Here is a 26370-nt window from a genome sequence, read left to right as displayed (position 1 = left end):
ACAACAGAGACAAAAGTCAATGCGTTCGGAAAAAAAATTAGAGCTCTTTTACGGTACACAATACAATACTACTACTTAGTACTAAATGTTCATGATTATGGATGATTTAGTAAGGTCTTTTAAACTTTATACTAGTATCAAAAATAAAATTTTAGTGATGTCATTTGTGTTCTTTTACTATGATACCCTTATACTACTCATGTATACTATCCATACCACAGGTGAAGGTTTCAGTAGTATACAATTAATCTTGATAGTCGGATGTTTCTATACTAGTCCTTTTCGAACACTAGTATAGCCTAGTATTGTGTACCGAGCTCAAAAATTAAGAAATGTACCAATAAAACTCAAGGCTGTTTCTCACCGTTGAGGCCTTTCGTCGAGCAAGGGGATATTTAACTATTTGCCATCCTTAGAATTGGCACTTCTTGAGAAGCCACTTTTAGAATGGCACCTACATATTTGCCACCGGAGAGATGTTTTACTAACAAATTTGCCATTTTGTCTGACATGGCATGCCAAGTCACCCCTCCACGCTGGAATCCACTCACCAAATGACCCCCGTGCCCCTGGCGCTCCCTGCGCGCCGCTCTTCTCTCTCTCCGTCTCCTCCTCAGGACCCACCGTTGTCGCCTCCTCCACCGACCGTCGGGGCCGCTCCACCCCCCACGGCTCACCGCACCGCCGTCGCCTCCTCCGCCAGCCGTCGGGCCCACTTCGCCGCCTGCGGGTCGCCGCTGCCGTCGAGGCCACGCCTCCACCCACGGGCCACCGCACTGCCGTCGCATCCTCTGCCGGCTGTTGGAGCCACTCCGTCGCCCACGTGGTCGCTCTTTCGCCACCCGCGGCCTCCGCCGCCAACATGCTACGCCGGATTGCTCCTCGTGCTCCCCTTCATCTCGCGCATGCTCATGGAGGATGACATGGACGACAAGTTCTTCTACCACTACCCCGACCACCCCGCGCTCCTCCAGGCCCAGCAGCCATACACCCAAATCCTCTTCGCCGCCGCCGCCACGATTCCTTAACTGCAAACAACAACGGGAGCGGCGCCTGCACCCTCTCGGCGTCCTTAAATGCCGCCCCGGCGTTTGCCAATGCCACCCAGCCCTACGACCCGGTCGAGCTCTCCCAGCTGCTCCTGTCCTTGCCATTCCACAACATGGGAGCGGGAATCGACGAGTTCACCACTCATGATGTCAGCCAACTCGTCTTTCCCCAAAAGACACCGCCATCACGAGATTCCCGAATGGCGGCAGCGACACGGGCATCAAGAGTTCGGGGTTGTTGGGTGACGTGGAGGAGACAGCTACAACGACCACCTCCCCTCCTACCAGAGATGGGGAACACGGCACCCAGGCCTCGACCTTCTTCAATGATCAGAACAGCGTAGACATGGACATGCTCAACCAGGCATTCCTCAGGGGCGCATGGGGGATGCCAAAAGGTTCTTGCCCACGCGTTGGTGGCCGGCCGGGTCCACACCAACGACAAGGATGACTGGCCCTGAACTCGACGGCGCGACGGCCCCGACCCCGGTGACGGCGGAGCGGCACGCGCCGGCGCGAGCCCGGCGAAGCGAGCTGGCAGCCCCAGTGGCGCGGGTGGCTGGCCAGGTCCACACCGGCAACAAGGACGACCGGCCTTGACCCGGCGGCGCAGCGACACCGACCTCGACGGTGCGGGTGGCATAGACCTTGGCAGCAGGCTAGCAGGTGCGGTCGGTCAATTTGTTCCATGGGCAATGATGGCACTTCGGCCTCCATTCATGGGCCATGCGGCGTGAGGCAACAGGCGGTAGCAGGAGGATGCGCCTGAAGCGGGCCACACAGCGCGAGCTACAGGCGGGAGCGGGACGCGGCACATGGGGAGCAGAAGGCAAAGGGCATGGGGTCATTTGGCGAGCAGATTCCAGTGTGGAGGGGTGACTTGGCGTGCCAAGTCGGACAAAATGGCAAATTTGTTAGTAAAACATCTCTCCTGTGGCAAATATGTAGGTGCCATTCTAAAAATGGCTTCTCAAGGAGTGCCCATTCTAAAGATGGCAAATAACTAAATATCCCTCGAGCAAGTAGTGTGCACGTACATTTCTTGCCTTGTCGACCAGCCCGCTTTGCATACCACTACCACCGTGGTCCGTGGAGGATTGTCCCTGTGGATTCGCAACGCTGCACGAGCTACGAGCCTGCTGCTGCACTGCTATCGACAGCTCCGATCTGCATTGTTATACTACGGGCGTATTTGGCAGCCTGTATGAGGCTTCAGCTAGGCCCAAGAGGTGCAGGTGCCCTTGATTGGTAGCCTGGATAGGGTGACGGGCCAGCCGGCTAGGTCCAACTCATGCAAAAGAGGCCTCTTAGCCTGCACCATGTGGAACACCAAAATCGATCATTCCACGCAATGTAGGCTGAAGCGGCGCACACGAGGCTGTTGTCATCACCTTTGGTTCTTCTTCCTCACGCAACAGCTTTGTCCCGCTCCTCACCATCGAAGGAGGAGCTTCCCACATCACCGAATTGAAGTTCCCTGCAGCCAAAATCGAGTTCCTACCGGCAAGATCGAGATCCCCGCCACCCAAATCGAGCACCTTCCATGGAGATCGAGGTCCTCGACTGCCACTCCTTCCTGCGCACACGGTGAGGAGCGCAGTGCAGCACGAGAAGGTGGCGTGGTGCAGGCCGGCAGGCCGTCCGCGGTGCTATGGCAGGTGGGAAGACAGGCGAGTGGCGGCGCGCGGCCCTCCCCACCACTGGCCGCCGACGCCTGGCTCCCTTCCACGGCCCTCCTCCCAGCCAAGCGTGGTGCAGTCCGCGGTGCTATGGCAGGTGGGAAGACCGAGGCGAGTGGCGGCGCGCGGCCCTCCCCACCACTGGCCGCCGACGCCTGGCTCCCTTCCACGGCCCTCCTCCCAGCCGCCGATGCCCACAGCCCTCCTCCCACTTCCCAGCCGCCGGTGCCCGCAGTCCTCCGCCCCATCGCCGGCTCCCGCCGCTCTCCGCCCCACCACCAACTCCTGCGGCCCCCACCCTACCGCCATCGCGCTGCACCTCCACAATCACAAGGAGCCGCGGGTGGGTTGACCGAGGTTATGGCAGTGTGGCGAGAAAGCCGCTGTTGTCTATGGTGATAGCCCCACCGCCGTCGCGGTGTCGCTAGGCCGTCCCGTTCGTCCGTCCTCCTCCCCTAGAGGGAAATCCCTTCGCCTCCTCCACGCCGTACGCATGGGCAGGCCGGCGGGCCGTCCACGGTGCTCGGGCGGGTGGGGAGGCCGAGGCAAGCGGTGGTGCGCAGCCCTTCCCACTGTCGGTCGCAACAGTCTGCCACCGACGCCCACAGTTCTCCTTCCCGCCGCCGGCACACGCGGTCTCCGCCCTACCGCCACCGCGTCGCGCCACCACACAGCCGGCGCACGCCCCCATGCACCCTCCCAGCCCAACCAGCACCATGAGTTACAAATTTGCCAAACAACATCTCTGCATCCAATGAGACTACATGGGCTAGCTCGAGCCTGGCTGAGACGCTGCAGGCTGCCAAACGCGCCCTACATGGCTGCCACTGCCATTGCCATCATGGTTGCCTTGTTGGAGCCCGCACTTGGCCACATGTCGCACAGTGCGCCGCCACGCCAGAGGATTCCTACGGTCAGGGTGTCAGGGGAGACAGCCTCAACAAATAAGTGCCTGTTTGGACTAGGACTAAACTTAGTCCCTACCCTATTTGGATTCAGGGACTAAAGGCCATTAAAGCATATGAATAAAGATCAAAATACCCCTAATCAATGCACAAACTCTGCATCCATTTAGTCCTCCTGAGGCAATAATGAGGGGCAGGGGATGTCCTCTGAACCTTTAGTCCCCTTTAATCACCTCAAGAGATTAGAGGACTAATCCTTTTAGTCCTCTATTTAGTCCCTCTGTTTAGAAATTTAGAGACTAAAAGAGGGTAAAAGGGAGGACTAAACTTTAGTTCCACGGAGCCAAGCCTATGTGATCGACCTCTCTTCGGGTGGTTTTTTAGGCGAGTTGAAATGCCGGCGCACCCGTGGTGTCTCGTGATCGTGAGGTGGCGGCGTGGCGCTGGCACGCAACGTTGCTCGCTCATGCTTTGAATTGCTTCGGGCTCAGAGTACGTTTTCCCTATAGCGACGGCGGATTGGAAAACCCGCCTAACGGGAGCTCCAAAGCCCACACTACTGACAACCCTGGCATCTCCCTCCACCCCCACCTCCGCGAGGGGTGACCCGAGAACACCACCACCACGGGCGCCATGTGGCGCCGCCTCCAAACCCTAGCCTCCTCCCTCCGGCGCGCCGCCGCCACATCATCGTCCTGCGCCCGCGCCGCGCCCCTCTCCACGGCGCCCGCCGCGTTCCGGCGCACCTCGCCCCTCCTCTTCTCTCCTGGTAAGCGCCCCCAGCCCGGCCCAGCCCTTAGATCTCCAGCTGTTTCCCGGCTCTCCCTGAGCGGCTTGTTCTGATCGATGCCCTGTGGTGTGGTTGCGCAGGTGACAAGCCGGCGCCGACCAAGGTCGAGGATGTCATGCCGATCGCCACGGGGCTGGAGCGCGAGGAGCTCGAGGTGGAGCTCCAGGTGAGGGGTGTCACGGTTTGGGTTTGGGTTTTGTGTGGGGTTGCGGCGGCATTTTAACCTGAATCTGTCGCGTGCTTCTCCAGGGGAAGAAGAGGTTCGACATGGATCCTCCCGTCGGCCCCTTCGGCACTAAGGTGAGTTGATTGCTGCTCTGAAATTTGTTATCTGCAATACCTGAGTTATTAGAATCGCACCAACTGTGTGATGTGGTATAGAAAATGCAAGTCCAATTCATCTCTAGCCGCCCTGCCAGTGGTTCAATTTGTGATAGCCGCATGACAAAAACGTGCACAGTAGTTGTTTCCTTGCATCAACTTGTGCTAACAGCAACTAATGATGTATCACGTAACTCTAGCATGTTTGTAAGTAACACATTTTTGGCTCACAAGAGCCATCTCTTGTTACTCATGTAGTATAGCAAATTATTGAGTATTTGAAATGTTATCATGCTTAAACTGCATTGCCTGAAGGAGTTATTCTAATACACCATCAGTCAGCCATACATGAAAATGAAATCCCAAGGTAGTTTATAACTAACTTATCACTTGGAGGTTTGCATTAAGTATCAGTGCTTGTTGTGGACTGCGCTTTGATGTTTTCAACTTCCTATCCTTCCATGCTGAGATGGTGCACTGTCTTGCAGTGATTGAATACACTTTAGTACATGGGCTACTCCTGTTAGCAGAAAGAGCCCTGGTAGATAAGGTGGATGTAGTATACCACTTAGCTAGGCAACTGTGAAGGCAAAGCATAAATGTGACAGATCTGTTTTAATGCATAATAGATTCAGACTGTGTGTTTCACTTGTTTGTGGTTCTGCTATTGTTCAATCCTAGGCATGGCCTCCTGTGCGTTCTAAGTACTGACATTGCCTGTATATTTAGTCTAGATGCGTGGAAGTTCTTGATCACTCCTTCCCCAGCTATTTTGGTTTTGCATACCTGACTTTGTATGCCACATGATTGCTCAATTGTTCTGAACAACATAAAGTACTCGATATGCAGGGCCTTTCTCATTGGGCATGGCAAATTATAAAGTAATTGAAGTTTATCGTGCTTAAGTTTCCTTAAGGAGCTTTTCTAAATACACCATTGGTTGGTCATATATGCTCTAAACTGTCACTTGGACTTGTATTAAGTGTCAGGCTAGATTTGTTTATTGCTTGTTGTGGAGTGCACTTAGATGTTTTCAACTACAATCCATCAACTTCCTGGTCTTTCATGCAGAATTCATCCACTGACTAGTGACTCCAATGTTCTTTGCTTAAGGATGCAGTTGATCATGCTGTGATTGAATACACTGTAACTACATGTGGTACTCATGTTAACTAAAGGAGGCAATGAGCCCTGTTAGTGATAGGTAGGTTTAGTATAAACTTAGCTAGGGAATTGTGGAGGTAAGCATGCAACCTAAGAAAACAATAATACGTTGAAAATTTAATACACTACAGGGGTATATTGTTGTTTTCACTTGTCTGTGGTACTGTTGGTTCCTATTCTTCAGTCCTAGGCATGTCCTCCTATGTATACTATGTCTGACATTACCTGCATATGTATTCTAGATATATGGAGATACTTGATCACTCTCTTCCTTATATTTTGGTTTTGCATATGAGACTTTCTGTGCTGCAAGATTGTTCATTTGAATGCCTTGCCTGCAGGAGGAACCAGCTGTGATAGAATCCTACTATAACAAGAGAATAGTTGGCTGTCCTGGTGGCGAAGAAGGTATGTCAAGGCTAACCATATATGATGGTTGTAAGTGTTAAATATGTAACTCACCATAACTGGTTAATTCTTGCATCGGGCTTATTGCAGAGGATGAACATGATGTTGTCTGGTTTTGGTTGGAAAAGGATAAACCACATGAGTGTCCTGTCTGCTCGCAGTACTTTGTGGTAACTGAAATCAATGCCTTGGCTGATTGTTATAAAAGATGTCCAACATTAGTTGATTTTGCTGTTAGTTACCAGTGGTGAAATATTCTTTTTGTTGACTTTGTGCAGCTCAAGGTCATTGGTGACGGAGGTGATCCAGATGGGCATGACGACGATGAAGATGAGCATCACTGAGGCCATGTGTCAATTGGCGATAATAATAACTTGGTGATACATGGTTTTGGTTTATCTTTGCAGCATCGAACTGCTCTAGTTGTAATTGATGAGTGTTTGACCATGAAGCGGGTCAGGTGGTGTTTTTCACCTACGGATTTTGTTGGAACCGTGTAGACCTTACAAGTGTTTCTGTTTAGCATGTGCATTTTTTGCTCAGTGCATCATCAAATAAAGGATGAGTGCATTGATCTGTTTCACTCTAGTGACCATAAGGTGTGGCTTTGCAATGTTTGTATTATTTTTTTGTTCCGAGATCAATGAGGCCACGTGTCTTGAAGTTGAGAGCAGTTTCTTGAAGTTGAGCAGACGGCGAGTAGGACACAGCTAATCCCAGTTCTTGAGCCCTCAATGGTTCTTGAGCCCTCAATGGTTTTACTTCCTTTATTCCAAATTATAGGTTGTTTTAGCTTTTCTATATTCATAGATGTTCGTACACATACAAATATCTATGAACCTAGAAAAATTAAAATGACAATTTGGAATGGAGGGAGTAGGTGTTTTCTTTTCTTCTCTTCTTTTCATTTTTTTTTGCAGGCGGTCTTGTACTGGTATACACGTCTCGCAACTCACGAGTTCATTTTTTGATTCAAAGTACTCCTATGTATGTGCGTGAATTTGTGATGCTGGATACCATCTTGGGCCAGGAAACCGTTCCTCGATCGGTCACTGATCATATGAAAGATAATACATACCACCAGGCCGAAGGCCTGCACATTCCAGGACCAGCGAGCGCGCTTGTTCAGTTCAGCCCAGCACCCAAATACAACAGAACCGGCAGCACACACAAAACGAAAGCGAGCGCACTTGTTCAGTTCAGCCCAGCACCCAAATACAGAACCGGCAGCACACACAAAAAGAAAGAAACTAATAGCACATCCACTGGATCGAGCAAGTATATACACCGGCAATGTACGTAGCAAAACGAATCCATTCCACCATACTGTTTCTACTTTCTACTGACGATCAAACAGAATGTCTGGAACAGTATTGTACATGCCAATCGCTGCAGAAACACAACCAACAGAAAAGAAATGTAGGCAAGACCTGGGAGTCGCGCGTCAGGACGCCCTGAGCATGCCCAACAGCAGCTGAACATAGCTCTACTCCTGACAGACTTGGCCACTGCACGCAGCTGAACTCTGGGAGGGCTGATACCTTGCGGAAGCACTTGAGAAGAAGCAGGGCTCTATCCACTCCATCAATGGATGAACTTGTCAAGTCTTCTGCAACCGGTACCGTGAGAGAACGAGCAAGATCGAGGAGTTTGCCCTTGCAGCCCGGAGCCCGGAACTGGACGTCGGCGCACCAGTGAGCGATGAGGGCAACGTCGTAGAGCGACGGCCAAAGAGCTGCCCGCATCTGCACGTAGTCATCCAGCTTCTTTGGGAGGGGGAGTGGTGACAGGAAAAAATTGATCATCCAAGCAAATCCGTATCCCCCGTGGCAGGACAGCCACATCGTGCCTGGGTGATGCAAGGCACCGCATGCCGCCATCAGAGCCCAGAACTTGCTTGCTGGCGCACATTGTTGTTTCAGCGTCGGCATTCCATCTTCAGAAAATGCATCACCCAGGTCAAAACTGAACTTCCAGAGGCATCCCCACCCCAGCAAGCCTTCGGCATTTGCGAATCCGAGAATAACTTCTCCAATATCCTCAACCCTCTGTGTCAGGGCCCCCTTCACCAATTCATACTCCCGGCGAGCATCTGAAGTTAACAGCGAGGGGGAACTCAGCCCTGGCAGAGTCACATCACACATGATGGTGCTGAAGTTGTTAGGTACAAGCTCTGTAATCCGGCGAGCTTCATCATCAAAGTTCCAAGACTTCACCTCAACCACCATGTGCTGCCGCTTATCATCGATTGACCTTGCATTGAGAACTGCGGGGTGGATTTGCTCAAGGCCAGAGAGCAGACCACGCCGACATAGCAACTTGGCATGAACGCACCTCTTGCAAAGCTCCGAGAAACACGCCATTGTCAAAATAGCGTCTGAACTCGCTTGATGAGCATTTCCAATTCTTTCTACCCTGACCATCCCAGCAGGCCTCCGTAGGCCACCCTTGTATCCCGATTGCACAACCTGGGCCATCACCTTCACGTCGTACAGGCTTGGCAGTTTGTCGTGCACTAGTTGCAGGAAGCTGTGGCGCTCCGGAGGGAGGCGACCCGAGCGTTGCAGCAGCTTGAAAAGGAAGGCGACGTCCTTGTCTCCATGGTACCAGATCCAAGTAACGCTGGGGTCGCCGAACGGGAGCTCACGGAGGAGAGCAGCGCACGCCAACTCAGGTAGGACGCCTTCGTTCTTGTGGCGTGTGAGATCGTGGCCGTGCCCGAGGAGGAAGGTGATTGTGTCGGGATGGTAGGAGCGGCTGACCTCATCGAATCATAGGTTAATGTCCCACGCCATCACTGGCTCCGGAGGAACGCCCGGCGGCTGCTCCAAGGCCAGGGCAAGTCCGATCTGCAGGACGTCCCCGGCGTGCACGAAGGTCGAGAGGTAGTCGTACCAATTCTCGGGGTCCTGGGGCCAATGTAGTGGGTTCACGCTGGCGCCTCCGCAGAATTCCTGGTCGACGGAGATGTAGAGGCGTCGAGGTCGGCGGCGGACCCGGTTCAGTATGACGCTGAACTCGGCGGCGCAGTTGCTCCTCCAAACTGACTGGAAAGCGACGTCGGACACCGCCATGCGCGCGAACGGGTCGCCGGACGGGGCGAGGGGATCGCCGGCTCGTTCCGCTCCAGAGGAGGCCGAGGAGGAGGGCCCTTCACCGGGCGCTTCCATCGCGAACTCCGGCGAGGGTCGCGTCTCTGATTGGAAGCGGTGACGCAGAAGGGCTTGCTGCTCGTTTGTGGCGCATGCGAGGCCCTTGGCGAGCGCTGCCTTTATTTGCTCGCCGTGCCTGAAGCGAGGGGGTTCCAACCCGTACCAAACCCGTAACGGCCGCCTGCCAGGCTGGCAACCGATGAGATGACATGGCTGCCGCCTGCCGGAGGCTTGTGTGGCTTCGCGTGCAAGCTGTTCGCTGCAATGCGAGTGAGTCGCGCCGCCGCGCCGGCGTGAGAGGTTTTCCTGCCCAACGAAATGGGCCGTTCACCGAGAGAACTTTGAGAAGGAGGTCCATAGGTTCGGTGGTTCGGCTGCGTGAGGATGAGCACTGAGCCCCCAAGTAGTAATTCAGCCGTAAATATGGCAGCCAGAGCCAGTATGTGAGCCTAGAGGGGACAAAACCGCTAACATCATAGCATGTGGGGAAGTTCTAAAACTAAACTAGCAAATATGCCTGTGCATTGCAACAGGGAGAAAAAAATATACAAACACGTCTGTCGGTGCGAAATCTGGCCGACCAGTAAATATTGTAGTTTTGCCGTGTGTTAGATCGAACATGGCCTAGCACACAATGACACAGGATGTATACTGGTTCGGGCAACGAGCCCTACGTCCAATCGGGATCGGTCGGCCGACTATATTCCTAGGCTCAGATGCTCAAAGTTTGCAGTGGGGGTACAAATGAGTGAGGGATGAGAATGGGGTGTCCGAGACCCAGTCGTGCTCTGGTCCGAGTGGAAGAGAGTGAAGGGAGGGGAGGGGGCTCGAACTAAGTGGTGCTAGTCTGAATTACTCCACTTATGACAAAGAACTTTTTGCGTGGGTTCGCACCCTACAAACATGGCAACATTACTTATGGCCTCGCGAATTTGTTATTCATTCAGATCATGAATCTTTAAAACATATTCGTAGTCAAACGCATCTGAATCGTAGACATGCTAAGTGGGTTGAATTTATTGAATCTTTTCCTTATATCATCAAACACAAAAAAGGGAAAGAAAATGTTATTGCTGATGCTTTGTCTCGTCGTTACACCCTGCTCTCGCAACTTGACTTCCAAATTTTTGGCCTCCAAACCATGAAAGAACAATATGTTCTTGATCCTGATTTCAAGGACGTACTGTTACAATGCAAGGCTGGTAAAAGTTGGGGAAAGTTTTACACGAATGATGGATTCTTGTTCCGTGCTAACAAACTGTGTATTCCAGCAAGCTCGATTCGCCTTTTGCTGTTACAGGAAGCACATGGAGGCGGCCTCATGGGCCATTTTGGTGTTAAGAAAACAGAAGACATCCTGGCAGCTCACTTCTTTTGGCCCAAGATGCGACGTGATGTGGAAAGATTTGTTGCACGCTGCACCACATGCCAAAAAGCTAAGTCCCGCATGAATCCCCATGGTTTGTACACGCCCCTCCCTGTTCCTACTTCTTCTTGGTTGGACATTTCTATGGATTTCATTTTGGGGTTACCTCGAACTAAGAAGGGGCGGGACAACATCTTTGTTGTCGTTGATAGATTCTCCAAAATAGCTCACTTTATACCATGTCATAAGAGTGATGATGCTAGCAATGTTGCTGATTTGTTCTTTCGTGAGATTGTTCGTTTACATGGTTTACCAAACACAATAGTTTCAGATCGCGATGCTAAATTTCTTAGCCATTTTTGGAGATCACTTTGGAACAAATTGGGTACTAAATTACTTTTCAGCACTACTTGTCACCCACAAACCGATGGTCAAACGGAGGTTGTTAACCGAACTTTATCCACCATGCTTCGGGCTGTGTTAGACAAGAATCTGAAACTTTGGGAGGATTGTTTGCCGCATGTTGAGTTTGCTTACAACCGTTCTTTGCATTCCTCCACAAAAATGTGCCCTTTTCAGGTTGTCTATGGTTTCATTCCCCGGGCACCCATCGATTTAGTGTCTATTTCCTCTCCGGATGAACAACATGTAGATACTGTTGCACATGCTGAATTAATGTTCAAAATCCATGCACAAACACAGCAGAACATAGCTCATACTAATGCTAAAAATTAGGTTGCTGGTAGTAAAGGTAGGAAACTTGTTACTTTTGAACCTGGTGACATGATCTGGTTGCATTTGCGAAAGGAACGTTTCCCTACTTTGCGCAGGTCTAAGCTGATGCCACGTGATGATGGTACATTCAAGGTGCTGAAGAAAATTAATGGTAATGCCTATATACTCGACCTGCCTGCAGAATATGGTGTTTCTTCTACCTTTAATGTTGCAGATTTAAAACCATATGCGGGCGAGAATGAGCAGATACCGTCGAGGACGACTTCGATTCAAGAAGGGGAGGATGATGAGGACATCAACCCCTACACAGGACCTGCTACTCCGACGGAACCAGCACCGACGTCACTTCCCACTACCCCAAATCCAGAAACGTTTCAAGGTCCAATAACGCGAGCCCGTGCACGTGACCGGAATTATGTGATCCTTTTAAGGAATGAAGAAGAAGATTCTGTCCAGGAATGACAACCTTAACGCCATCTATGGAAGCCAATAAAGGGTGCTGCGCCATCTATCTTTTGGAAAGATTGTTTCCATGTAATACGTAGCTATTTTAGAAAAGGTTAGGTGGGGATTTCAGCCACCCATTCATGCTGGACGAAATTCCCTACCCACCTTTCTCCTATTTAGTCCTGCTCACGCCCCCTTGGTTTGGCGGGTTTTCTTTGTTAAGTTTATTCATTGTGCAAACGTCCTGTGCTACAGTTGTGCTCAGCAGCCACATGTGGATAGCCATTGTGAACCCCAATTTGTGAGCAATTGATATTCAGTTTTGCCTTCATCTTGTTCTTGCTTGTTCTTCGATTGCTTGTAGGAATAGAACCTCACGTTCAGGTTGATCTTGCCATCAGCAAGGTCAATAACCATTTGGAGTTGGTTCAGCGATTGCTAAGGCGCCATGACCTGTTCGTTTGTAGTCGGATCGTAAGAGTCACCTCCTCCACAAATCGAAGTTATCCCTCTCACCGAAAGATCGGGCACTCCAGCTCTATCATCTCACGAAGATACTCATTAGAATAGAGTTATTTGTGAGCTTAGATAGGGACGAGTGCGCATGCATGCATAGCCTAACACTTGCTCCTTGCAACAGTTTACCTTTCGATGTGCAATCCATGCAGGGGCGGATCCAGGGCCCGGGCTGCCCTGGCTGCAGCCCGGGGCGAGACCATGGAGTCCCTTTAACCTATGTGTTGTTTAGCCTAACAAAATGAGGCTTAGGAGACAAAATTAGACTATTTTAGGTGTGATTCAACAGCTCAGCTCGGGGCGCAGCCCCGTTCTGGATCCGCCCCTGAATCCATGTATTCAGTTCTAAAACCATAATGTCTACATGAACCTAATTTTGTCTCCATGAAAGCATTGTGTTTTTTGGAATCTTAATTGATGTCAAAATTGTAATGTTGGTGTTTATATCTCTCGTTAAGGAATATAAGGATTACGGTAGTTTGATTCATTTTTTGATGTGTGCGCGGGTTTTACTGCTAGTCCTCTTGGTTTCAAGAGGTTGTACTCCCTTCTCACGTGCTTACGACCATTGAGGGCAGGGGTGTCGGAGCTCTCACTCACTCTTGAATCTTAATTAGACGATGGTTACAAATTAATTACATTGTGAATACACATCTTGCCAGCAAAAGAAAAACACCCAAGAGTTTGCAACATTTCCTACGACCTTATGCAATACTCTCTCCGTTCCAATGAACCTAAAAATATTAAAACAACTAACCTATAATTTGGAACGGATGGAGTAATAAATTAAACTTTTGGAACGTAGCAAATTAAAGGTAACTTTATTAAAGGTAACTTATTCTAGTGTTAAAGGCTTAGCCCAAATGCTCAATGCCGTCAACCATGATCCTACCCAATTCCGGGTAGAAGGCGTCATCAAAAGAAAGGCAAACTATCCAAGTTCGCCGGATCCTGACCGGGGCACAGCTCGCGGAATAGCTCCTTCATCTGCCTCCGTCCCTCGGCGTCCTTCGCTCTTGTCCTCTTGATGGACATGAGCTCGATGGTGTCCGCAGCGCCGAGGCCGAACAGGAAGGCGTTGTAGTCCACCAATACATCGCCGGGCATCCTGTCCCGCACCAGCGCGAGGAAACCGCGGAACGCGTCTCGCCAGGTGGCCGCCAGCGGGGGCTCCGTCTGCGTCAGGGTCGTCCACTCCGCCATGACCTTGAGGTCGTACAGCTCCGGGAACGCGGTGTTGAACGCCCGCAGGAACTCCTCGCGACCCGGCGGGAGCGCCCCGACACCCTTGAGGTGCCTGACCACGTAGGCCACGTCCTCGGCGCCGTCGCGCGTCACGAGGACGCCGTCCGGCCGCCCTGAGCGCGGTGCTCAGGCGGCTCGGGTCCGCCCGGCGCGCCGTGGGGCCGGGGTCCACGGCGACCGCCGCGAGGAAGCGTTTGTCCTCGGCGCCCAGATGGTCGCCCTGGTGGAACCGCCACACGCGGCCCAGGGCCAGGTCGCCGTCGCGGCTGGCGAGGGCCAGCCCGAGCTGCGCGAACCGCACGCGCTCGACGCCGGCGCGGACGGCCTCGTAGCTGCCGTCGAGCGTGCCGCCGAGCGCGGGGGGCGGAGGCGGCCCGGCGGGGACGTCGTGGGACGTGGCCACGGCCACGATCGGGAAGCCGCGGACGAGGGCCAGGATGCGGGCCTACTCGGCTTCTTGGTTGTGCGCCCAGACGTCCACCACCCGCACCTGGCCGCAGCCGCCGGAGGAGGATCCAGCACACGGCGGCGGCGGCATGCTTTTCTTTCCTTTCCTCTCGCCGCTCCGCCTACTGGAGCGTTGCATGGCAATCGAGGGCAAGACTGCCTGGCGCCTGCCCATCTGTTTTTATCACCGTCCCTCGAGGCATCAACGCGTGGGATTCGAAATCTTTCGCAGATCGGAACCGCTTTGGACTCCGAAACGTGTGCAAACAAACCCATGAAACCTAAAAGAAAACAAAAAAAACTTTTTCTTCGAAATAAACGGGGATGGATGCTTGCACGGGAACGTTGCAATTGTTCAGAACTACAGGATGCACGGATTCTACAGTGTCTCACTGTCATCAACTAGGCAGTACGACGTCATTCGTCTTCCGCTATATCGCGACTTGGCTATTGCAGAAATATTTACAAGCCCGGGATGCACGATCCAGGTGTCCAATGTTAGCGCACTTCAACAGGGAGGGACTCGAAACAATCGACCTGATTTTGCCTGCAAATCAGGAGACACTATCAGTAACTCAGCATCATGGAATCCTAAGCTTTCTATCAACGCAGATGCTAAATGATTGACACATACTTTGAGTAAACAAATCACTACATGCGTCCTGTGGGAGAGAAGAATACCTGCAAGAATTACTTGATTTTAGGGCTTAAGTAGTACTGTGGATCCCTGAAGAACCTGACAATCCTCTCTGCCTTCTCAGTGGAAAGATCAGTGTTTTCCAGGATGAATTCCTTGGATGCCTTTGCAATTGCTTCAATGGAGCCAATAGCTTGGGAAAGCTTAGAAATAAATAAAAGAGTAGCATCACTATCAATAAGCACACCACAGTGAACAGTGTGTAGAAGTTAAACAGATAATAGGCAACTGGTGTTTACAGTGAATCTGACTACTTAACTACAGGCAAGGCTAATAAACAGATTAGCACCGGGAAGCATCAGGGAATAGAGCACAACTCGATTTGCAAAACATACCACATGCTTAGTTATTATTCTTGAATAGCTGCATAAAACTAATATTATTTTGCACGCAGAGTTCCAAAATACATTTAAGTACTGATCCGCCCTGAATATCATTCAGATTATAGGTATGGTGGCTTATCATTCACACATTATAATGAGTGCAGAACTGCAGATGACATGTGAAATAATGATAATTCTTGAAGAAAACGATGTGTCATGTGAATTCGTATCCGGTTATCCCTAGAGAAAGAACTTGCAAAGCACTCAGAACTAACCAGCTACAATTGATATATAAGTAATCAAGAGCTCATAGAGTTACAGAAAAAGGAAAATAGTTTAGCACATACCGCATTTGCATCATGACTGTCAATACCAGGAATAGAGGTCAGCACTCGTAAAAATGCATCCATGCACTGAACAGCTTGCACACGCTACAGTGAGAAGCAAGAGAATAATTTAGCTAAACCTAGGCCCACAAATAGTACGCCCATGTATCTGGGAGCATCTGAAATTACCTCATTCCTCATAGTTGTGACAATGTCTTGCTGCTTGCATACTGAAGGAAAAGGGTATGTGATCAATGCCAGCTTCCGGTTCAAAAGTTGAACATGAGTCAGGAACTTCAGAAAACTATGTAGATATTTACCTCCACGAGCATGAGCTATCTTTACAATCTTCTCAAATCCCATCTCTGGATCACAAACAGGCACAAATGTAGGACAGCCAAGCTCCATGCCATACCTTGAATAAGAACCGCATGAATATAAAGACTCCACAAAATAAACACTTCACATTTAACATCAGATCAGGTGCATACTTGAAATACGATTGGTTAAATGATTCATTTTGTTCTCCTGTGGGAACGACAACAACAACATAAAGATGTTTGAACTGCCTCTTCAGTGTATTCACCCTGCAAAGGCATTCCAAGACTGACATCACCATCCCAACAAATGCAACGCATAACAAACATAACCAGGAAAGTCTCACAGCCTCACCTGCTGAAGACAGCACTTTCATTTTCAGAATCCCAATTTGTCTCAAAGATAAAAGCAACAGATGTGCCCCCATTGTTGAAGATGAAGTCCTGGAATCCACTCAATCAGGTCTTATACGTAAAGACACGCAAGAGCAAATCAACGACATTTCTGAATTCAGGTGCTGACCGGAGAAACTGACAGGAAGTTGAGGCGGTACAAGTTTGCAGCTAGGAATGTGGCAATGAAGTTGATGAGGTTGGGGTGCTGCTTGTCTCTCCACGAGGTGCTCATCATGCATACTCCTCGGCCTGCACTCAGGGTAGCGCCCAATTGAGTTACAAAAATTTCAACTCGATGAACACAGGCAATAAAATTCAGATAAACATTAAGAGGACCGCAGCTCTAGATAGCATCCTGGCTCAGCCTTTAGAATTAGAACCACCACTGCATTTTCAACCATACAGGAGAAGACATCGCCCCCGCCGTCGGCCCTTCCCGCCGGTTGTCGTCCGCCGCCCGCGGCACCTCACCCCGCCACCCTCGATCCGCCACCGCCGCGGTGCCTACTGCCGCCGCCAGACACTCTAAGCCCGCCGGCCCTGGAGCCCTCCCCCGACGACCCCGAACCGGACACCCTAAGCCAGCCACCACCATGCCTCAATCCGAGAGAGGAATGAGGAGCAGGACCAGCAGGAGGAGCAGGACCCACCTAGTCGCCGGCCGTCTACCACCACCGACCACAGTTGGACGAGCACGAATCGTCGGAGGAGAGAAGGGGATGGATTAAGAGCGGAATCTTCGAATCGAACAGTGCGCTAGATGGAGAGTTGCATTGGGTTACCACCGGCTTAATTGAAGAGAAGGAAGGATTTGGATTTGGTCCGGTTGCTCCACTGGAATAAATTTGAAAAATTCAAGCGAGCTAGGGCGTACCAACGAATCCTGAAAGGTCTCCTCCACTTGACGCCATTCCTTTCCAGTAGAGGGAAGGACAAGGAGGAGGAGGAAGCCGGCCGCGAGAGGAGAACTCGAGGTGGAGCGGAGGGCGGGCGAAGAACTGAAGGCGCGCAGGCGGCGGTCGTGTGATGGAGAGCAACGAGGGAAGGAAGGCGGGCCGGGTTGGGCCGATTGGTGCTTTCGGACTGCGAAAGTTTTGAGTGGGCATCCTCCCTCCCTCATAACCCGCTTACCAAAAGCCAAAGACCCCCTCAAAAAAAAAAAGCACAAGAGAAGAAAGAAAAAAGTTCATATAATAGAGCAGGTATTGTACAATAGTATTTTTTATCAGCGCTTGGCCTACTGAAGTTCCTTGGATGTATGCCACATTTTGTGACGAAGGGATCTTGTGATCTCTATATGGGGTAGTTTTTAGCTCTACACAATAAGCTGCAGTTCTATCTATCGTTACCATTGACGATTGGCATGGTTCTCTTGGAGTGACAATCATCTTACATGAGTACGGAGAGTCGGAGACTATTCCTTTTTCCAAAAAAAAATCTTACTGACTGCAAACTTACCAGAGCTAGAGTGCTCAACACATTGTACTGTGGCAGAAGTCACAAGAACCATGCTGTGATAGCGATACAGTATCTCAAAGCCACAGGACCGGCCGACCGGGGAGGGGATCGAAACGCGTAGAAGAAAAAAAAATATCAGTCGACGCCTTGTGGTCAATCGCTGCCAGGCAGCAGAATGATGCTCTCCCGCATACACATCGGTGGTGACTCTGTGACTGCGATGGATTTCAAATCGAGAGAGAGAGAGAGAGAGAGAGAGTACTATACGTGCTTGGTCCCTAACTCCTCGATCACAGCTTTCGAAATCGATTAAGATGATTGCCAGATGGAGCCGCCATCATGACGGGAGCCGGCCGTTCGATGCCTTGACGGAGCTGAAAAGGACAGTGACGGAGCCGAGATTAAACGACAGCGGCGCGCTGCTAAGCTTATATAAGAGGCTAGTTGATACTAAAGGCTAAAATTTAATCCTTATCGCATCAAGTATTCGGATATTAATTGAGAAGATTAAATATGAGCTAATTATAAAACTAATTGCAGAAGTCATGAGCTAATTCGCGAGACGAATCTACATTAATCCATCATTAGCAAATGGTTGCTGTAGCACCACATTGTCAAATCATAAACTAATTAGGCTTAATAGATTTGTCTCGCGAACTAGCCTCCACCTGTGCAATTAATTTTACAATTAACCTATATTTACTATTTCTAATTAATATAAACCTCCGATGTGAAGGGACCGAAGTTTAGCGCCAAACAGACGCTAAGACCGGTTCTGACAAGAGTGTCAACTAAACGGCGTGGCAACAGGGCGCCGGCCGGCCGCGCGCGACACGTCGGGTCCCATTGCCCCGGGAAGGAAAGAGATGAGAGAGATGTCGATCCATTGCTTCCGACACACGGCTAGAATGAGAATCGAGTCCCAGGGATTTTCACTGCCTTTTGTCCTTGAACCGGCGCCGTGGCACTCGCGCAGAGTAGCGCGCCGCTACGGCTAGCTGGCTACGCCGCCTTGCTGATGGTTTTCAGTCGCCTGGACGCCTGGTCCATTGCAACACAGGGGAGCATTCCTTGCGGCGCCTGTTTAGTTTCCCAAAATCCTAATTTTAGCACTATGCAAAAAGAATTTAGTTCCCCAAAATCCTAACTTTAGCACTATGCAAAAAGAAAATTTTCCATCACATCAAACTTGCAGTACATGCATGGAGTACTAAATGTAGACGAAATAAAAAACTAATTGCACAGTTTTGTTGTACTTTGCGAGACGAATCTTTTGAGCCTAATTAGTCAATGTTTGGACAACGGTACATGCATGAAGTACTAAATGTAGACAAAATCAAAAACTGATTGCACAGTTTTGTTGTACTTTGCGAGACGAATCTTTTGAGCCTAATTAGTCAATGTTTGGACAATAATTCACAAATCCAAATGAAATGCTACAGTTGCGCATTTATGGCAAAATGCAAACTTTGCCACGAATTGGGAACTAAACAAGGCCCTTGTTTGCTTCGGGGCTATTTTGGAGGAGGGGGCTAAATTTTAGCTCCCGTCACATCGAATGTTTGGACACTAATTAGGAGTATTAAACCTAGACTAATTACAAAACTAATTACACAACCCTAGGCTAAATCGCGAGACAAATCTATTAAGCTTAATTAGTCCATGATTTGACAATGCGGTGCTACAATAACCATTCACTAATGATGGATTAATTAGACTTAATAGATTCATCTCGCGATTTAGCCTAGAGGTTCTACGATTAGTTTTGTAATTAACTTATATTTAGTCCTCCTAATTAGTATCCGAATATCCCATGTGAGTTTAGCTCCCTCTTTCCAAACAGCCCGACTAGTGAAAGTTGCTTGATCCCTTCCCTTGTCTGCAGATCGCAGTGGCTGCTGTACCTGGCGATCGACCGCCATGCACGCAGCAGCTACCATTCAGGCATTCACACCCGCCGGTCTCTGCAAATTCCCGGGCCAAGTGCACAAGGGACGCACACCTGCAGCAGCACCAGCAGTCCAGCACGGCCCCACCAACCAGTCCAGTCCAGGCTGGGGATCACCAACCAGTTTGGCTTCCGCCCCCACGGCCCCACCCGAGCGACCTCCCGCGCCCGGCAGCGGCATAAAAACAAAGAAAACTCGTCTCATCCCGGCCCGCCTTGCACCGCTCGCTCTCCTCCCCACCACACCTGGCACACCACCGCGCCATGCCTCGGCGTCGGCAGCGCGCGCGTCCATCCATGCCGTAGCAGCGTGTCCTGCCCGTCCGGCGCGCGCCACCATCGCGGCGCGACCCAGAAAGAATGGGCGCGCCCGTGCTGCTCCTGGCGCTGGTCGCCGTGGCCGCGGCGCTCGGCTGCGCGTCCGCGGAGCCGCCGCAGCAGGAGCGGTCGGCGCTGCAGGCGTTCCTCGCGGGCACGCCGCACGAGCGCGCGCTGGGCTGGAACGCGTCCGTGCCGGCCTGCGCCTGGACCGGCGTCCGGTGCGACGCGGCCAACGCCACGGTCGTGGAGCTCCACCTCCCGGGCGTCGGCCTCATCGGCGGCGTGCCGCAGGGCACGCTCGGCGGGCTGCGGGGCCTCCAGGTCCTCTCGCTGCGCGACAACCGCCTCCTCGGGGACATCCCGCGCGACCTCTTCGTCCTCCCGCGGCTCCGCTCGCTGTACCTGCAGGGCAACCTGCTCACCGGCGTCATACCCGATGAGGTCGGCCGGCTCGCCGCCTCGCTCGAGCACCTAGCGCTGTCCCGGAACAACCTCACCGGCGACGTCCCGTCCGCGCTCAACAACCTGACGAGGCTCCGGTCGCTGAGGCTCGACGGGAACCGCCTCTCCGGCAGCCTCCCGAGCCTCAGCAGCGTCCGCCGGCTCGAGGTGTTCAACGTCGCCGACAACGACCTCAACGGCTCCATCCCCAGCTCCCTCGCGCGGTTTCCCCCGGAGTCCTTCGCCGGCAACGTCCACCTCTGCGGCCCGCCCCTCGTGGACCAGCCATGCCAGGCCGTCCCGTCACCGGCGCCCTCTCCCCCGGGTGTCCTTGTGCCCTCGTCGAAGAAGAAAAGAAAGCTGTCCGGCGCGGCGGTCGTGGCCATCGCGGTGGGCGCCGGGGCCGCGGCGCTGCTCGCCCTGGTGCTTCTCGCGCTGTGCGCGGTCCACCGCCACCGTCGCGGAGCCAGCGGCGAGGAGGACGTAAAGACGACGCCGCCGACCCGGGGCCTGACCCCGTCGACGTTGTCTGAGGAGATGACGGGCGGCGACTTCACCTCGTCCTCGAAGGATATCGGCGCGGCCGCCGCCGCCGCGGGCGGCGGCGCGGAGCGGAGCCGGCTGGTGTTCGTGGGGAAGCAGGGCCCGGGGCACCACCACTACAGCTTCGACCTGGAGGACCTGCTTCGCGCGTCGGCGGAGGTGCTGGGGAAGGGCAGCCTGGGCACGTCGTACAAGGCGGTGCTGGAGGAGGGGACGACGGTGGTGGTGAAGAGGCTGCGGGACGTGGCCGCGGCGCGGCGCGAGTTCGGCGCGTGCGTGGAGGCGGCGGCGGGCGCCGCGGCGGAGCACCGGAACCTGGTGCCCCTGCGCGGGTACTACTACTCCAAGGACGAGAAGCTGCTGGTCGTCGACTACCTCCCCGGCGGCAGCCTCTCCGCCCGGCTCCACGGTGAGCGATCCATCACGATCAGAGCCTTTCCATTTTCTTTTTCTTCAACGAACTTGCTTACCAATCGCCATTGCCGGATCGTTGAGAGGTGCGCGCGGCCAGGGAATTCCGGCTGCATTTTGCCGGCATTGCGCGGAATTCGCGCGGCTATTTGCGATCCACTCCAGTGTTTGTGTTTGCCAGGAGTAGTTCGCTTCGCGCCGCTCCCTTATTTCTCAAGCACGAGTACTGTTACGTGGTAGGTGTGCGATCGATCGGTCTGCCTGTAAAGTGAGTGACACTGTGAGACTGAGAGAGACGGAAGTCATGAGCATGCGATAGATTTGACAAGCAAGTGACGGAGTAGGGGATGGGTTGGTGCTGCTAGCTAGATTCGTCGCGTGTCGCTCGATTGGATTGGGAAAATGTTCGAGCGGAGGAAATCGCTTGCTTGGGACTCCCGGCCAAAATGGGGTCGAGCTGCTGAGCCGAGCACGATTGGGAATTTGGGAGTTGCCGTGCCGGCGACATGTCCTGCTGGCATGATTGCCTGCAACCGGAGCACTGGTACGAGAACATTAGCTGCTGCACCCTTTTTTGTCGGCTGCTGCTCGGAGCACCCAACTCAACGCGCTCCGAGCCCACTCCAAAAATGGATCCGCCGCTAGTTTGGTTTGCTCCATCTTCACGCAAACGGTCACTGCAGCACACGTACGGCGTTTTCCTGGGGAATGTTTGCCTCAGGTACGTCGCGTACCTCTAAACACCCTGCACTGATGTATACCATTACGGTGGTACTATACCATGGAGTGTAGATCCAGCAACGTTGTTCGTTCGGTCAGACCTGAGCTCAACACAGCAGGCGCTCGCAAGGCTCGGCAGCAGCCAGCAGCAACACTGGCCACTGGTTTCCAACCTCAGGAAAGGGATTGAGAGCGGACGTTTCCAACCGGACTAGCGGTTTTCAGATTCCTGATGGCTTTAGTGCCGGTCATCAGACAGCGACTGAAATCTGGATTTATGGTTCCGTAGCCATCGCTTATCCGCGATGGCGTCCTCAGTTTTGAGTCCTCACCAAATCTTCGCTGCCCATGGCGACACTCTTCGCTGCCAGTTTATATATATGTAAACGCCATGAATCAGAATTCTAGTTCGGATGCAGCAACTGCCATTCAGAAACTGGTGCAGTTTATATCAGTTTTACCAAGCGCAGCAGTGTCTGCTTCCTTGTTTGGCTTCCCGCTCCTGCAGATACTACTACCACTAGTCACACTGCCTCCAGATTCAGTTGTGCTCTATCAGTCCATCTCAAGGATCTATATCTGCTACTCAACCTGACCACCACTCCACCTGCTTCTGATTGCCCAGTGTCTGAAAACACTGAACAGAGCATGGCAAGAAGTCAAGGTTTTGATTGAGTGATACGTCAGATGCGCTGTCATACATACATGTATGATGCTGGCGTGCTGATCCAGTATGTTTCTTTTTCTGGGCCTACCATTGCATTATTCCTTGTAACAGAGTTGGTACCGATTATCGGAGGCGTTGCACCATGCTTGAATGGTTGACGCGTTTAGAAAACTTGACGCGCCCAGCATTGCTGGCACACTTGTTGTGTTGTTTCGCTGTTTAATTGCATACCAACCGCTACACCTACTTTGTTCCCTTCCTTGACCATTTTGCTGCCTGGATATGTTTTAAGAAGAGTAGGGTACTGTGCATGCATCACTGTTTTTTTTCGCCAAGGTCATCATTCTGCGGTTATCCGTTCCTTAGAGGATTCCTTTTCCCAATACGAAATGTTCATGGTCTTTCTATTCATCAGTATTACACTAGAAATTATGCACCCACTTGCAATTAATTATTACAAAAAATCTGAATTTTTGCTGTATGATACCATTTTCATTAGAAGGGTAAGTAGTGTGATGATTTCATTGTTTGTTGCATTGCTGTGTCATGTGTGTTGTCGCAAACGCTAACACACCGTGGTTTCACAGGGAGCCGGGGCACCGGCCGGACGCCCATGGACTGGGAGGCGCGCATGCGGGCCGCGCTATGCGCCGCGCGCGGCGTGGCGCACCTGCACACGGCGCACAGCCTCGCGCACGGCAACATCAAGTCCTCGAACCTCCTCCTGCGCCCAGACCCCGACGCGGCCGCTCTCTCCGACTACTGCCTCCACCAGCTCTTCGCCCCGTCCCCCGCGCGCCCAGGCGGGAGCGGCGGCGGGTACCGCGCGCCGGAGCTCGTGGACGCGCGCCGCCCGACGTTCAGGTCCGACGTGTACTCGCTCGGGGTGCTGCTCCTGGAGCTGCTGACGGGCAAGTCCCCCGCGCACCACGCGTCCCTGGAGGGCGGCGACGGCGCCGTGGACCTCCCGCGCTGGGTGCAGTCGGTGGTGCGGGAGGAGTGGACGGCGGAGGTGTTCGACGCCGAGCTGGTGCGGACGGGCGGGGGCGCCGAGGAGGAGATGGTGGCGCTGCTGCAGGTGGCCATGGCGTGCGTGTCCACCGCGCCGGACGCGCGCCCGGACGCCCCCGACGTCGTCAGGATGATCGAGGAGATCGCCGGCGGGCACGGGCGCACGGCGACGGAGGAGAGCGAGGGGACGAGGGGCGCGTCGGACGAGGAGAGGTCCAGGGGCCCAACGCCGTGACGCCACCTGCGCAACGCAACGCAACCCAATGCCGCAGGGCAAAGCTGCTTTCTTTCGATCGATTTATAGCATTTGTTTTCACTCTCTAGTCTCTAACTCAACCTATCTGCTTCCCAGACATCCATTGCCATGCCAAATTGCCAATCAAATACATTTCCCACTCTCCAAGCGTAACGCAGCAAAAAAATTTCCCGTCTAGTTCTTGTTGTGAAGTTCTGACCGTCCCAAGTGTTTGCTCCAAAATCCCATCAAAAGTCCATCATCATGCTAGTCGTTCTGCTGTTGTAAAAGCTGCCGATGGGCATCCCACGTTGAGTGTTGAGACTGGCGAATCTTCTAGGGCGGGGATGGTTAAGGGGGCGTTTTCTTTCACTGACTTATTTTTAGCACGTGTCGCATCAAGTGTTTAGATACTAATTAGGAGTATTAAACGTAGACTATTTACAAAACCCATTACATAAGATGAATCTAAACGGCGAGACGAATCTATTAAGCCTAATTAAGCCTAATTAATCCATCATTAGCAAATATTTACTGTAGCAACACATTGTCAAATCATGGACTAATTAGGCTTAATAGATTCGTCTCGCCGTTTAGATTCATCTTATGTAATGGGTTTTGTAAATAGTCTACGTTTAATACTCCTAATTAGTATCTAAACATTCGATGTGATGGGTGCTAAAAATAAGCCAGTGGAAGAAAACGGGACCTTAGTCTGCGTTGTGACAACATTGAAAGACGATACTCAGGGCAACATTGTCAAACCTTGGGTTGTAACAGAACAACCAACAACATGACAGACTCAGTCGGAGGACAGCACTTGCAACAACAACATTGTGGGATGATTAGGCTTGCAACGGACTACAGCGGGTTGCTCAGTCTTGCTAGGTGACTCCGATGCGGTACATCATCAGAAGACGGCGCAAGCGACTTCCTTGGCATACTGGCATGGTGGCGGAGGCTATGTGCGCGGGTGGAGCAACGAGGTGATGTCGACCTACGGCGGTGGTTTGGCTGTTTGATGGTGATCTTGGTAAACGGGGCAACATTGCTCATCATCCTGATAGCGACATAAGAAACGGATCCGTGTGGCGGACGTAGCGAGGCCCCCGCGTGCGCTGTTTTCTTCGAGGCGACGAGCGAGATGGAGTCCAACGACAGGTGTGGCGAGGCTCCCGCGTGTTTGTGTTATCGCAGTGGCGACTGCGAGGCAGCCTGCAAGAGGTTTGAATCTGATGGTTTCACTCTATCGGATGGAGTATGGTGTTGCAGCGGCACTACGGCAATGGGTCCCGCATGGCTGTGGCCTTTTTGGTGCGGTGCGATCTGTTTCTCTCCATTACTTTCAACGCGGGACCGCGCCTTCGGTGACTACATGAGCAGGAGAAAGTGGTAGGCGTCGTGGCAAGGTTTCGTTCCTGCCACCTTTTGTTGAGTGGAGTGGTTCGACCGCGTTGAGGTCCCAATCCAACCAGTCTGGTTTTTTTAGGTGTCGAGTTTGAGTGCTTACCCGTGTTGACGTCCCAATCCAACCGGGCGTGTCGAGTTAAGTGGTTACTCGCGTTGACGTCCCAATCCAACCGGACGAGTCTTGTTTATTTTTTTTTCTTTTCATTTTCCTACCTATGGCCTCCATGGGCCATAGTCTTTTTTCTGCTATATCAATAGAAACTCGCACTATCTTGTACGGTTGGTTCAAAAAAACACTTGGAAATGGCAATCAAGCAAAGTTTCGACAATGCTCGTGGGTAGATGGAAGAGCGCCCATGAATATAGCACCAAGTTTATACAAGTTTGCATGGAGGAGAAAAAGAGAACAGACCTCACAAATCACAACTGGACTAGGGTCTATGGGGCTTACAAGAAATGCCAGAGTTTGTCTAGAATGTGAATTTCCCTGATCAGGAGGACAAAATTACTTGGAGATAGACATGACATGATTCCTATATTTCCAAGTTTGCATATCTTGCACAGTGTCAGGGAACATTCTTTTTTCTTCTTAAATGAATCAGCAGTGCTCCTACTTTATTTTTTTTAAAAAGTCTGCATTATGCGTTGCAGCTCGAAACAATCGAACCTAAAGCAGGACAAGGTAGGAAACAGAGCAGCGCACCCTTGACCTGCAACAAAGTCTCATGACAAATTGATGGCCAAAGCCTGAAGCTCATTCTGATCATGGCTTTGGCTCGTGGCGGGTTCCGCGAACCACCTCATCCGAACCATCTCTGTCTGGATACCTAGATAGCAAAGAGCCAGAGACCGTACACTTCTCATCTTATCCCTGAGAAGCGGTGGCGGTAGCAGGCAGCCCCCGCACCGATGCCCACTACTA

At 52.0% G+C, this 26370-nt stretch overlaps 4 protein-coding genes across 5 annotated transcripts; 2 read left to right on the top strand and 2 right to left on the bottom strand.

The window, feature by feature from the left end:
- The first annotated feature begins 4030 nt into the window (after nucleotides 1-4030).
- LOC117850589 (putative cytochrome c oxidase subunit 5b-like) lies at nucleotides 4031-6660 on the top strand. The gene is made up of 6 exons (XM_034732446.2): nucleotides 4031-4402; nucleotides 4504-4589; nucleotides 4673-4723; nucleotides 6250-6316; nucleotides 6407-6486; nucleotides 6595-6660. Exons 1-6 carry the CDS (start codon nucleotides 4267-4269, stop codon nucleotides 6658-6660), a joined length of 486 nt encoding a protein of 161 aa, XP_034588337.1. The 5' UTR covers nucleotides 4031-4266.
- Nucleotides 6661-7655: 995 nt separating this feature from the next.
- On the bottom strand, nucleotides 7656-8544 carry LOC117848997 (uncharacterized). The gene is made up of 2 exons (XM_034730611.1): nucleotides 7818-8544; nucleotides 7656-7705 (listed from the first exon to the last, which is right to left on the bottom strand). The coding sequence occupies exons 1-2, from the start codon at nucleotides 8542-8544 to the stop codon at nucleotides 7656-7658; spliced, it is 777 nt and encodes a 258-aa protein (XP_034586502.1).
- Nucleotides 8545-14506: 5962 nt separating this feature from the next.
- LOC117847545 (protein PARTING DANCERS homolog) lies at nucleotides 14507-17365 on the bottom strand. 2 transcript variants are annotated; one of them, XM_034728765.2, is made up of 9 exons: nucleotides 17158-17365; nucleotides 16411-16532; nucleotides 16243-16331; nucleotides 16062-16157; nucleotides 15891-15985; nucleotides 15760-15800; nucleotides 15592-15675; nucleotides 14906-15064; nucleotides 14507-14771 (listed from the first exon to the last, which is right to left on the bottom strand). In XM_034728765.2, the coding sequence occupies exons 1-8, from the start codon at nucleotides 17192-17194 to the stop codon at nucleotides 14915-14917; spliced, it is 714 nt and encodes a 237-aa protein (XP_034584656.1). In that variant the 5' UTR covers nucleotides 17195-17365; the 3' UTR covers nucleotides 14507-14771; nucleotides 14906-14914. The 2 variants fall into 2 exon arrangements, with proteins under 2 accessions (XP_034584656.1, XP_072148389.1); XM_072292288.1 differs by lacking the exon at nucleotides 17158-17365 and adding an exon at nucleotides 16934-17110.
- Nucleotides 17366-19888: 2523 nt separating this feature from the next.
- LOC117849911 (probable inactive receptor kinase At2g26730) lies at nucleotides 19889-24308 on the top strand. Its single transcript, XM_034731648.2, has 2 exons — nucleotides 19889-21403; nucleotides 23380-24308. Exons 1-2 carry the CDS (start codon nucleotides 20050-20052, stop codon nucleotides 24036-24038), a joined length of 2013 nt encoding a protein of 670 aa, XP_034587539.1. The 5' UTR covers nucleotides 19889-20049; the 3' UTR covers nucleotides 24039-24308.
- The last annotated feature ends 2062 nt before the right edge of the window (nucleotides 24309-26370 follow it).

Source organism: Setaria viridis, chromosome 3 (assembly GCF_005286985.2).
Source record: "Setaria viridis chromosome 3, Setaria_viridis_v4.0, whole genome shotgun sequence".
Classification (NCBI taxonomy): Eukaryota; Viridiplantae; Streptophyta; class Magnoliopsida; order Poales; family Poaceae; genus Setaria; species Setaria viridis.
The sequence above is the reverse complement of the archived record's forward strand: the minus strand, read 5'-3'. Positions and strand labels throughout refer to the sequence as shown.